This window comes from Mandrillus leucophaeus, unplaced genomic scaffold (genome assembly GCF_000951045.1).
Source record: "Mandrillus leucophaeus isolate KB7577 unplaced genomic scaffold, Mleu.le_1.0 Scaffold9, whole genome shotgun sequence".
Classification (NCBI taxonomy): Eukaryota; Metazoa; Chordata; class Mammalia; order Primates; family Cercopithecidae; genus Mandrillus; species Mandrillus leucophaeus.
This window is the reverse complement of record NW_012109807.1, coordinates 3,655,731-3,668,544: the sequence shown is the minus strand read 5'-3', so window position 1 is coordinate 3,668,544 and position 12,814 is coordinate 3,655,731. Positions and strand designations below refer to the sequence as shown.

Below are 12,814 nucleotides of genomic sequence, written 5' to 3'. Positions count from 1 at the left end.
ATTGGTTTTCCTGTCAATCTACACGTCCTCAGAATGCGATTCCTTAGGCTTCTGTAGTGAAAGGGTATTGCATGTTTCACAGCCTGTGTGGGGGCCCACTCCTGCTTTGGTTCATGTAGTTAATCCTTCCCCAGCTAACACTGCATTTTCCCTCCTCGGCCATGTTGTGTCACTTACCCTGCTTAGCCAGGGACAGACTGCAGCTTCTCATTTGCTTTCAAGGCTGTGGACAGCCGCCACCTGTCTCAACACTTTTTATCATCAGATGCTATTCTGTAGTCCCGCCTTCCACACTATACTTGATTGCTTCTGAGTGCTTGTCTTTCCTACAACTGGACCCATGTCCTCTCTCAAATGCAAAAACACAGGGGAAATATTTGTGTTCTGAATATTTTAGATTTTTAAAAGGTGCTAATCATGTGGATAACATTATGCTAGACACGGAGAAAATTACAAAGTAAGAAAAAACAGAAATCTAGCCAGAGAAGAAGAGTGTGAAGAGAAAGTTGTTCAGGAAACAATCTCATATGATAGAGGGTCTTAAATCCATGACTGAAATACTTGAACTTTACCACTGGGAGTAGGTATATGGGAGATACTGGAGGCAACAGGTTGGAAGAACAAAGAAACACATCGATACAGCACTACTGTGCAGAAGATTGGGAAGAGGTAAAAGGTTACATAGAAAGGTTGTTAGGAAGGTGGTATAGTAATCCCCTTGGGAGTCAATTATATTTAAGACATTTTATAAAGTAAATTAGGAGAAATTTTTTTTATTATGAAAGCAATAACGGTTTGAGAGAATGTGGAAATTTCTAAAACATAAAGGAAGAAATATGTCACCCATAACCTTACAATCTAAAGATAATTATTGATATTTTATTACTTTTCTATGGACATAACTGAGACCATATACATGGAGTTTAATACTCTTTTTAAAACTTAGCATAAATATTTGCCTGCATTACTATTATATGAAATACAATCTATAAGTAGTCACTAAGTCTACCAAATGGATGGTCCATAATCTGATAGCATTGCTGCCTTCGTTGGATATCCAGATTATTTCTAGTTTTAGCTATCAGTAGTCAAAGTGCAATAGTTATCCTTTCTCTAATATCTCCACTTCCCTAATCATTTGCTTAGCATATATTCAGAGGGCAAGTTCCTTTTCAGGTTCTTGATCTTCCATAGAGACATTTGCTCCTCTTACACAAGCAGTGTGTGGCACTGAGAATACTCATTATTAAATAATTGCGAATTTGATAGACAAAAAAGGTTATCCTTTGCGATAAGCACTACTTTGCCAGTTAACTATTAACATGGTTGAACGTTTCACTTAACAATTACAGTTTGAGGCGGGAGGATCACTTGAAGCCAGGAGTTTGAGACCAGCCTGGCCAACATGGTGAAACCCCATGTCTACCAAAAACACACAAAAAGCAAAAAACAAAAATTAACTGGGCATGATGGCGCATGTCTGTAATCCCAGCCACGTGGGAGGCTGAGGCAGCCGAGGCTATTGGCTTCATCTGTGTTATTTTGGAATTTACAAACTGTTTCCTCCTTTGCGATTCTGTACTAGCTGTTTCCTACTTTGGGGAGAGCCCTTCTCCCAGACCTCCACGTGCTGGACTCCTTGCCTTGACACGGGCCTCTGCTGCACCACAGACCCTTCTGAAGGGAGGACTTCCCCAACACCATCTCCATCACGTCATCATAATTGCTTTCAGGGTTCTCACCAACCTGAAATCATCCTTCAAAAGTTTCTATTTATTTGACACTAGAATGACTGTAAACTCTAAGAGGGTCTGTCTTCTGTACAGCTGTATTTCCAGCACTCAGAATATCACCTGGAACATAGTGGGAACTGTATAAATATTTGATGAGGGACTGAGCGAACTAATGAATGGAGCTCAAGGGAGAGATTAAGCCCAGTACTGCAGGAAACTAAGTGCTTTAAGGACCTCTCTCTAGTCTCCCTGGCTGCTTCTTCCATTTCTGGAAGTTCAGTTTATCCCAACAATAGCAGTCTACTACAGAAATGCTGCTATATATTCCCAAGCCTCATGGAGCGGAAATATGAGAACTTAAGGGCCTGAAAAGTATAAAGATCTTGGTGGAGCCCGAAACCCCCACCCCAACCTAATACTGAGTTTTGGAAAGTTTAATTGTTGCTTGTGAATATATTTCTGTTTCATTCTCATTGGGAAACCTTATCTGTGGGTTATGGCCAATGGGAAATCATCAGACATTTAGACATCAGACATCAGGCATCATGTAAAATACACATTTGTATATGAAATCTTTAATCCAAATTGTTGCCCGGCTACCCTTCTGAGTAGCCGTCATATCCTAGTCTGAGGGCCAAATAGATTGAAGGTAAAATTCAACCAAGCAGAATTCTGTAATGCCTTCTTCACACACAGATTTGTTGCTTTTTGTCTGCTCTCAGAATGAAGTAATGAATCTCTAGAGGAAGTTGATTTACTTCATTAAAAAAAAAAAACTGAAAATATATTTCCTATGGCCACTGACTAATGCCAGAAAACATTAAGAATATTCCCCATTGCAAAAATATCTGCAAGTGGGAGAGAATTAGACAAGCAGGGGGATGGTGATAAGCATCTATTACATATTATACACCCTGTTATGGAGGCTTTACCACTGCCATCTCTGAAAAATGGGCTTTACCTCCCTATCTAAACATATATAAAATAAAATCACAGGATAGCTTTTACATGAGAGCAACACAACTGGCAAAATTTAAAAGTCTGACATTACCAAATATTGGTAAGAACATGAAGCAATGAAATTATTTTCCTCTAAAGGATATAGTTATGGCAAAAAATTGGGGCTTTTCTAATACAATTGAGGATATACCTACCCAAGAATTCTGCAATTCCGTTCACTAAACGACCCCTGAAATACTCGCACAGAAGGACATTACCAGGAATCTTAGGAGCAGCAATGTTTATAAGAGCAAAACATACATTTGGTAAAACTTAAATGTTCGAAGGAGATGAATACATTTAAGGTTTTTTTTTTCAAGGTAATTGAGAATCTGCAGTAAATGTTATGGTTTCCTGTTATTTTTAATTGCTAAGTTTACAATGCCTGGAATCAGTTCTGCCTTCAAAGCCAAGTGTTCATTTTCCATGTATCAGGAAACCCATTTGGCACAGAGACCATCCCAGGAAGTTAAGTTTCAGATTCACAGAATCAGTAGCAAAGTGCAATGTCAGAAGTGTCCAGTGAGAGGCACTGCAGGGGACTGGGATGACCTGTCTTAACTTCATACATTCTAGGGCAACTATACCCATTAGACTTGGCATATAGTCCTCAGGCTAAGAAAGAAGATAGGACACAAATGCATCTATTCATAAAGTGAAAATGAAAAAAGATAGCGTAAAAAAAAAGATTTAGAAATAACTTTCAACACTGCTTATAGCAATAGTTCTGAATGCAAATCATATGACTTTTATAAAAATAGTAACACCTTTGTTTTGTTTTGGATGAGGACATAAACCCTGAAGAATATACATATATAGAGGAACCTCGTTTACTGCTGATGGTAGGGGAAATAAATAATAATCTCTATTTATAGCTTAAGAAAGAGGTCCTCAAAGAGTGGGAGCCGTATGGGTCCCTGACAGATCCTTCAAAAAGATCTGTGAAATCAAAACTATGTTCATCATGATATTAAGACCTATTCCTTTTTTATTCTCATTCTCTCATTAGTGTATGGTAGACCTTTTCAGAAACTATATGACATATTCTATCATGAGACTGATTGCAGAAGCAAATATGAGAATCCAGTCATCTTCTAGTAAGCCAGACATCAAAGAGATCTGCATCTATGTAGAACAATGTTACTTTTCTCAATAAGCCTGTTTTAGAAAGTAGTTACTTTTCATAAATTGTATGATATTTGTGTTAATACGTAATGGGTTGTTACTTAAATAAGAAAGTAAAAATTTAAAAATTCTCACTTTAATTTCTAACATAGTAATATTGACAGGCATAACCTACATAGACAAAAGCACGTTGGAATCATCAATACTTTTTAAGAGCCTAGAAATCTGCAAACCACTGACCTTCAGCTCATCACAGGAAGTTTTGCTATTAGCACAATTATTGCATCTTTGCTCCTTTGGTTGCTTTTGTCTCACTGTCTCTGATCTTTCAAAGACCATCTGGAAGAGCTTGGCTAGTCATCTATTGAATGGAGATTACATTTTGAATCTCTTCCTACATCTCAGTGCCCTGTGGGACGACTCTGGGGTGTCTCCAGATGGCTAGGGCAACAGGTCCCTGTTGCCATCACCTTATGGGGAAGTTTTAGACAGGAACAGTCTTCAGGCTCTGAAGTACTTGAAGAACACCATGGGATGCCTGCCTTACAGAAGTTAATGAGCATGATTCAGGCAGATTCATAATTCTCCATAGAAGCCATTTGGGATGCCTTCCACTTTGGGGTCCTTCCACATAGACCAATGCAGAGCATGCAGTAACTGCTCAAATGGGATTTGGAAAGGAACGAACAGTTCATTTAGACGTTCAACTTGGAATAGACTTAAGCAGACACTCCTGGCGATGAAGGCCTTAGATGCCAGAAAATCAGGCTCAGAGACTTTCAAGCCACTTCCTAGAGTGATGTCACATTCCTTTCTACGCTCCACTGGGGAAGGCAGGTCTGCCCCGCCCACGGTGGCGGGGAAATACCTAGGCATGGAAGTGGCATGACAGGGCTCAGGTCCCTGTCATATTTTTCACTCTCCACGAGGTCCTGCACGCTTCAATCCTGCAGGCAGGTAGACACCGGGCCGGGAGTCTGGCTGAGCCAGGCATGGGTGGGGCCCTGACAGTAGGAGAGGTGTGCAGGAAAAGACGTGGCAACAATGTGTGCCACCGCAGGCCAGGGATCAGGTCCCACAGGCGGGCCTCCGACCGCCTAGGTGACCATGGGGGAGACGACTCCCTCTCTGGGTCGAGGTGTGGAGCTCGCGGCTACTCTCAGCTCCAGCGGCTGCTCTCAGCTCCAGCGGCTCCCTGCCTTCCTTTCTGCTTTCCCGCCGGCCCCTGCCAGGTAGGCCTGCTCTGGTTGCTCCCAAGTAAGCCGGTGTTTGGGGTTTCCGTTTAGACCGCGGATCCCGAGGACAAGGGCGCGCAGGGGAGGAGGCTCCGTGCGACGCGGGCAGGGATGGGGTCCCACATCCGGGACCCAGGCCGCGGGCTGCGCTGGGGGGCGCCCTGGCCCTCGCGGGAGCTCTGGACGCGAGCCCGCTTCGCTGTCAGGGGGCGGAAGCGGCTCCCACGCGGGCCGCAGCGCCGCCGCCGCCCACTCTTCGCCCATCCTCCTCCGCGGCGGGGCGAGGTCCCTGCCTTGGATCCTAAAGGTCGGGCGCGCAGACGAAGGAGACGGGGGACGGGCAGTCTATGGGGAAACGTGGGGCCAAAGTCAGAGGGCTCCCCAGGAAGAAGGGAAGGTCAGCGGCCTGGGCGGTTGTCTTTGAGATTCCGAGGTCGCCCACGCCGGCGCCTCGGGCCCGCCCCACAGCGGCCTTTCTTCCCACCCTCTTCTCCCTTCCTTGCAGCCCGGTTTGGGGATGTGGTCCTTGCTGCTCTGCGGGTTGTCCATCGCCCTTCCACTGTCTGTCACAGCAGGTACGTCCCGTCCCGTGTGTCCTCAGTTCCCAGAGGCCGCCCTAGTCCACAGGCTGCTGGCCTCTCACTGGGAGCCGCAGGGGATCGCGCCAGCTGGGCTGCTTACGCTCCCAAGACCGCGAAGAGGAAACAGAGCCAGCTCCACGTGCTGGGATGCTCAGCCCTGAATGTCACCTTTGAGCTTGGAGGTGACTTCGGGGAGGGGAAGGAGTTAGGCAAATTGCAAGTGAAGACTTGAGTAAAAATGCTCAAATGGAGTTACTACTGCCTATTTTATATGATAAAGGGTTATTTTATGACAAGATGAAAGCAAGGACGCCATCAATAGAACAAATTTCTTCTAAGAAATTTGGTAGAAATGAGCTTTAAGAATGAACCAACTTTTTTTTTGTTGTTGTTTTGTTTTTTTAACAATCGTTTTGGGATTAAATACCTTTTACTCAAGGCAGAGTAAGTGGGTGGCAGAGCAGAAACAGAAAAGACAAGAAGGGCTTCTTTACTCTAGATGAATGAGTGCAGAGTAAAGAACTCTGTGGATGAAAAGAACTAAGGGTCGTAGAATAGAAAGGAAAGAGGGAAATCACTCCCAATGGGGAAGAGGTTAGTGAGGAGGGAACGGAGTAAATTCTGTCTTATGGATACATTTGAAGAACTTGGAATATACTTTATAATCAGCATTCTATTTTTAGAAAACTTTCAGACTCAGAAAATTCCCAAATAAAATTTCAAATTGGCTGGAAAATTGAAGAGGCATTTTAAAAAACGAACAGTAAATAGAACTAAAGTTTTCTTTCACGGATAATTGTTTTGTTTTTCTTTCCCTAGATGGATGCAACGACATTTTTATGAAAAATGAGATGCTTTCAGCAAGCCAGCCTTTTGCTTTTAATTGTACATTCCCTCCCATAACATCTGGGGAAGTCAGTGTAACATGGTATAAAAATTCTAGCAAAATCCCAGTGTCCAAAATCATACAGTCTAGAATTCACCAGGACGAAACTTGGATTTTGTTTCTCCCTATGGAATGGGGGGACTCAGGAGTCTACCAATGTATTATAAAGTAAGTTCCTCATTTAAAATAGAACTAACTCATGTGTGTGTATGTATAAATTCTTTAAGGAAAATTCTTAACATAGAGAACTCATTGAGAAGAATTACTTTGTTGTATGTTTTTATAATTGTTACAAGACAGTTTCCAGTGAACACATTTTTAAACAGATTTGTAAATCATTTTTGGAATCTGATATGCATCTTTCCCCATGGAAATGGCACCTCAGACCAGACCCACTCACAAAGTGTGTCTGTCCCAATATTATTGCTGCCATCTTTCTTTCTTGTTTTCTTTTTCTTTTTCTTTTTTTTTAGTTTCTGAGACGAAGTCTCACTCTGTCACCAGGCTGGAATGCAGTGGCGTGATCTCGGCTCATTGCAACCTCCGCCTCCTGGGTTCAAGCGATTCTTTTGCCTCAGCCTCCCAGGTAGCTGGGACTATGGTGTGTGCCACCACGGCTGGCTAAATTTTTGTATTTTTAGTAGAGACAGGGTTTCACCGTGTTAGCTAGGATGATCTCGATCTACTGAACTCCTGATCCACCCGTCTTGGCCTCCCAAAGTGCTGAGATTGCAGGCCTAAGCCACCTAGCCTGGCCACTGCCATCTTTCTTGAAGTGCCAAAAGCTTTTGTGGGAAATGGCACATCCAGATAGGAATAAGCCTCCTATGAGCCCTTTTCACAAGGAATTTGCTTAAGGCAGGGAGTAAGCATCGAGCATGTTCCAGACCTCACTGGAGAACCTGTGCTAAGAAACATGAATGAGTAACACAGGTCTGGTGGTGACTGCCCCTCAAAGGTAGCTGTCTATTAGGATCAAGCCCATCCTCTCACTTTTCAAGGGAATCTGGAAATTGGAATTTGTGTGTGTGACTTTTTATAATTTGTAAAGCTTTGTTGGGCCTGAATAAAACACATCTGTAGACCAAATTTAGTTTGAGGGTCACAATTTTGTGACTCTCCCACACTGGCTTGCATGACCTTAACAAATTACTTGATCTCTCTGAGCCTTGGTTTTTTTCTGTAAAATGGAATTAATGCTGGCCCGATAGGGTTCAGGTGCAAATTAACTGAGACCAGGTGTGAAGTAGGTACTCCATTCTCTCTCTCTCGTTTTGATTCCGTGATATTTGCCGGCCCCTTTCTGTGTCCCAGCATGGCCCATGTCCCACTCTGATTTCTGCCAGATTCCTCATTTCTATCCACCAGACAGACAAAATGCACAAAATCGAGTGGTTCACAAGTGGAAGTGGTTGTTAGCTCTGCCTGGCTCCTTTCCACAGGTTTAGTCGCTAATAAACCACTCAGAGCATGTGGAGGTCTGCTTTCTTATCTTAGCCTAGGCTGTGAATTATTAACTAGACTTGAAGATCATACATCACATAAATGAATCTGGATGTCGAAGCTAGATTTAAACTATTTAAATCTGGGAGCTGTGAAATGAGGAAAAATAATCTTTAATAGAAATTAGACAAGGATATCTGCCATGAAAGAAAATGAACGTGAATTCTCCAAGACTTTTACTACCAACATCCAGATAGGATACGTATTTAGGAAACTGTATATTTTTACTTTTTGCTTTGAAATAATTTTAAATTTAAATAAATTTTGCAGGAATAGTATCAAGAACTTCCTTCTACCCTTTATCTAGATTATCTAGATTCCTCATTTTTAAGAATATATTTTTACATTTATCTTATAATTTTCTCTTTCACCATATATATGATATAAATTATAAGCAGTATTTTTCTCCTAAGCCGTTTTTAAACCATTTCAGTTGTATGCATCATATCCTCTTAGCTCTTAATATTTCCATGTATATTTCCTATCAACAGTGTATATTTCCTATTTCCTTTCAATGTGTATCTGTTTATTTCTTACATAATGACAGTATAGTTATCAAATTCAGGAAACGTAACCATCATATAATACCTTAATCTATAATCTATATTCTAATCTTATCAGTGGTCTCATTGAAGACCTTTTATAATTTTTTTCTTTCTTTTCCAGTACAGTTACCAATCTAGGATCATGCATCACATTTGGTTGCCATGAATATGTAACTTATTTTAATCTGAAACGGTTCCTCAGTCTTTGTTTTTCATGATACCATCATTTTTAAGGACTATAGGCAATTATTTTGTATTATCTCCTTCATTGGTGTTTGTCAGGTATTTCTTCACGATTAGGTTCAGCCGTTTTGGCTGGAATGCTAGGTGAGTGCTTTGTGTCCTCTTCAGAAAGTTACTCAGAGGCACATGGCGTCCACTTGCCCCCAGTTGGTGACGTCCATTTTGATCACTCAGTTAAGGTGTTGTCCAGTTTCTCCACTGTATGAATACCATTTGTCCTTTCGTGATGAATGATTTGGGGGGTGCTTACTGCTTTGTTAGAGGCAGAGGGTTTGCGTGGTGCTGTGAAAATGATTTGAAAACATTTGAAAATGAGCTGAATTATTTGATTTTGTGATTTTTTAGAAGAGTTTATGAGGTCTCAATCTGTCTTACAGGGGTAGAGACAGCTGTCATAGAATACATGTAAACCTAACTGTTTTTGAAAAACAATGGTGTGACACTTCCGTAAAAGGTTTACCGAATTTATCAGATGAGTACAAGCAAATATTACATCTTGGAAAAGATGATAGTCTCACATGTCATCTGCACTTCCCGAAGAGTTGTATTTTGGGTCCAATAAAGTGGTATAAGGTAAAAAAAAAAATTTCTTATTGATATTGTTCCTCCTTTTCTTTAAAACCCACTGTTTTTTATAGGTTAAGTTGTATTTTTAAAGGCAGAATTGGTAAAGAAATTTGTGTTCCTAAGATAGATTAGTTAGCTAGCAGTCATTGATATTGTCACCTTCCTAATTACTGTTTTAAAAAATATTTTGGTTATTGTATCTTTGTAATATTTTATTATTTGGATCCATCACCTTCCTCCAGTCATTCTTGTTTTTCAGGCTGTTCTTTATTTTCTAACATTAATTATGTTTGTTTAAATACATACTACGTGCGCATGGTTCAATAATCACAAATCGTAAGAGGTCACTCCCTGGAAAACCTCTTTCCTGTTACCGTTCCGTATTTGCTCTGGGCTCATCACACCTTCCTCGACATGTGGCTACCATGATTAGTGCCCTGTGATTATTCTTGTATAATGCTATACTAGCAAATAAAAATACATAGTCTAACTCTTCCTAGCCCTTCTTTTTCAAGCTCATGTTTCTGCACTTTATGTTTTCATCTTCGAAATTTCTCTTTTCTTGATGATCCTGGCATATGTTGACATAGAAAGTAACCCTTAGCGTGGAGGAGCACAGGCTATAGTTATTTGAGATTGGAATTAGTTTTTCCTGCTTGTTAACTCTTGCCAGCACACCCCTCCGGGTCATGAGTTTTCTTTATGGGAAGGTTTTCATCTATTGATTCAATTTCTTTAATGGTGAAAGGATTACACAAATTTCTTACTTTCTCTTGTGTGAGTTTGGTAAGATTTTGTGTCTTAGGAAGTTTCTCGTTTCATTAAAGGTCTCGTATATTCTGGAAAATTGTTTATCAGCTCTTCTCTTTTAATGTCTGCAGACATTAAAACCTTCAAAGTAAGGTTCACCTTTAGTCATTATTCATTCTCTTTCTTACACACACATGCGCGCACACACACATGCTTACTTGATTAGTTTCATCAGAGACTTGTCAGTTCTAGTACTCTTTGCAAAAACTAACTTTTGGTTTTGTCTATCCTTTCTGTTACATATTTCATGTTCATTTAGTTTGTTTAGTTGCCCTCTTTCACAAGAAATGTGGAAGTGAATGTCCTTATACCTGTCCTTTAAGCATATTTGCTAGTGCGTGCAGTTCTCTAAGATACATGATTGCTAGCCCTAGTATTGCTCATTTGTAGGGCATGCAGATGAACAAAGTATTCAACTTTGTTGATGTTGCAAAAATTGCTTTACCGAATTTTGTATCCGTTTTGCCAGCAGTATTTTATTTTATTTTATGACAGAGTCTCACTCTGTTGCCCAGGCTGGAGCGCAGTGGTGTGATCATGGCTCACTGCAGCCTAACTCCTGGGCTCATGTGGAAGCCCAGGTAATTTTTAAAATTTTTTTGTGGTGACAGAATCTTGCTGTGATGCCCAGACTGGTCTCAAACTCCGGGCCTCAAGTGATCCTCCTGCCTTGGCCTCCCAAAGTGGTGAGATTATAGGCATGAACCACCATGCCTGGCTCACCAGGAGTATTCTAGATTTCCTACAACCTTGTGTTGAACTTTGTGTTATAAGACTGATTTTTAAAATCAATCTGGTGAGTATAAAATGTACCTTTTTGCTATTTTATTTTGCTTTTCCTTAATTATTAGTGAGATTAACCACTTTTTTTCATATGTTTATTAGCCATTTCTGGATCCTCTTCTGAACTGCCCACTCATATCTTTTGGTATATTTCTTATTTTACTTTTCATGCCATTTTCTTGTGACTTATAGGAGATTTTGTATATTTATATATCCTGGGTATGTTTGTTTGCAATGCCTTAAAAAAAACCTTTCCATTGAAGTTTGACATATACATATAAAATGCAGAAATCATAAGTGAACAATCTTGTAGGATTATCAGAAAGGGAACATACCTTTTAATTACCCTTTCCCACGAAGGTTAAGAAAACATTACTAGCACCTCTGAAGGCCCACCTCTTCCATCTTGCAAAACCTGTGCCTCCCTAGTCCCCAAATAACCACTTCCCTGATTTATACTATCGTAGATTAGATTTACCAATTTTTGAATTTTATTAATTTGAATAAAATCGTATGTAGTACTTATGTCTAGCTTCCTTGGCTCAATAGCGAACCAGTGAGAATCATCCATGCTATTGCATGTGGCTATATTTCATCCATTTTCATTGCTTATACTATTTCACTGTTATTATTGTTAGACTCTTGAGTCATTTCCAATTTCTGGGTCTTAGAAACAAAGCTGGTATGAACACTTTTCTCACTTATGAATGCAATTTTGTGGGACATATTACACGAGAGTGAAATAGTTGGGTCATAAGGGTATGTAGAAAATGCCAAACCATTTTCCAAATTGGTGCCAATTTACAGTTCCAGCAGCAGTGTATAAGAGTTATTTATGCCCCTATATCTGACAACACATGGTACTGTTAAACCTTTTTAATTTGCTGTTTGGATAAGTGAGTAATTGTGTCTCATTTCAGCCTTAATTAACACTTCCCTGATTATAACTGATAATGTTGATCATCTTTAAATTTTCTTCTTGGCACTTGGATGTGTGTGTGTGTGTAATTTTTTTTTCTTTGAGTGCTTGTGAAATTTTTTTTTTCAGATAAGCTCTTGCTCTGTTGCCCAGGCTGGAGTGCAGTAGTGCAATCATAGCTCACTGTAACCTTGAACCCCTTAGCTCAAGTGACCCTTCCGCCTCAGCCTCTTGAGTGGCTGCGGGTTACCTTGTCCAGGAGGGATCTCTATTTTTTTTTTTTCTGTAAAAAACCAAATAATAAATATTTTAGGCATTGTAGGCCAGATGATCTCTGTTTCAACCACTCAACTCTGTTCTGGAAGCACAAAAACAGTTGTAGACAATATAGAAAAGAAGGAGTGTGGTTGCGTTTCAACAACATTTTATTTACAAAAACAGGTGGTTAGCCACATTTGGCCAGTGTGTGGTTTGCTAGCCTCTTGTCTATTTCTCATTGATTTGTAGTAGCTCTTTATAGATCTGGATATGAGTAATTGTTACAATGTGCCCTTCTAAGCAATGGCTAGCTTTTCAACTCCGGCAACGAGGTCTCAGACTTCCTAGTGTTAATGCAGTCTAATGTACTGATTTCCCTTTGTGATTAGTACTTTCTGTGACTTAAGAATCTTTTTCCCACCCCAAGGTAAAAGGACCTTTTCCTATATTTTCTTCTTGAAGTTTCATTGTTTTTCTTTTTCCACTGATTTTTAAGTGTGTAGTGTTGGTAGGGTCAAATGTAATTATTTTCTGTGTGGACTTATGGTTTACCTGTTCTTTTCATGTTGCTTTGCATGCCACCTCTGACTTAAATCATATTGGTCTTTGTGTGTAGATCTGTTTCAG

The 12,814-nt window shown here is 40.3% G+C and overlaps 1 protein-coding gene across 1 annotated transcript in view; it reads left to right on the top strand.

Moving 5' to 3' along the window:
• The first annotated feature begins 4,713 nt into the window (after positions 1 to 4,713).
• The window catches only part of IL1RL2 (interleukin 1 receptor-like 2), a 50,817-nt gene continuing 42,716 nt past the window's right edge, over positions 4,714 to 12,814 (top strand). The window contains exons 1-4 of the mRNA XM_011969579.1: positions 4,714 to 4,814; positions 5,598 to 5,667; positions 6,493 to 6,727; positions 9,228 to 9,423. Of these exons, the coding sequence (XP_011824969.1) occupies positions 4,743 to 4,814; positions 5,598 to 5,667; positions 6,493 to 6,727; positions 9,228 to 9,423 (573 nt within the window). The 5' untranslated portion in view covers positions 4,714 to 4,742. The remainder of the gene's footprint in view (positions 4,815 to 5,597; positions 5,668 to 6,492; positions 6,728 to 9,227; positions 9,424 to 12,814) is intronic.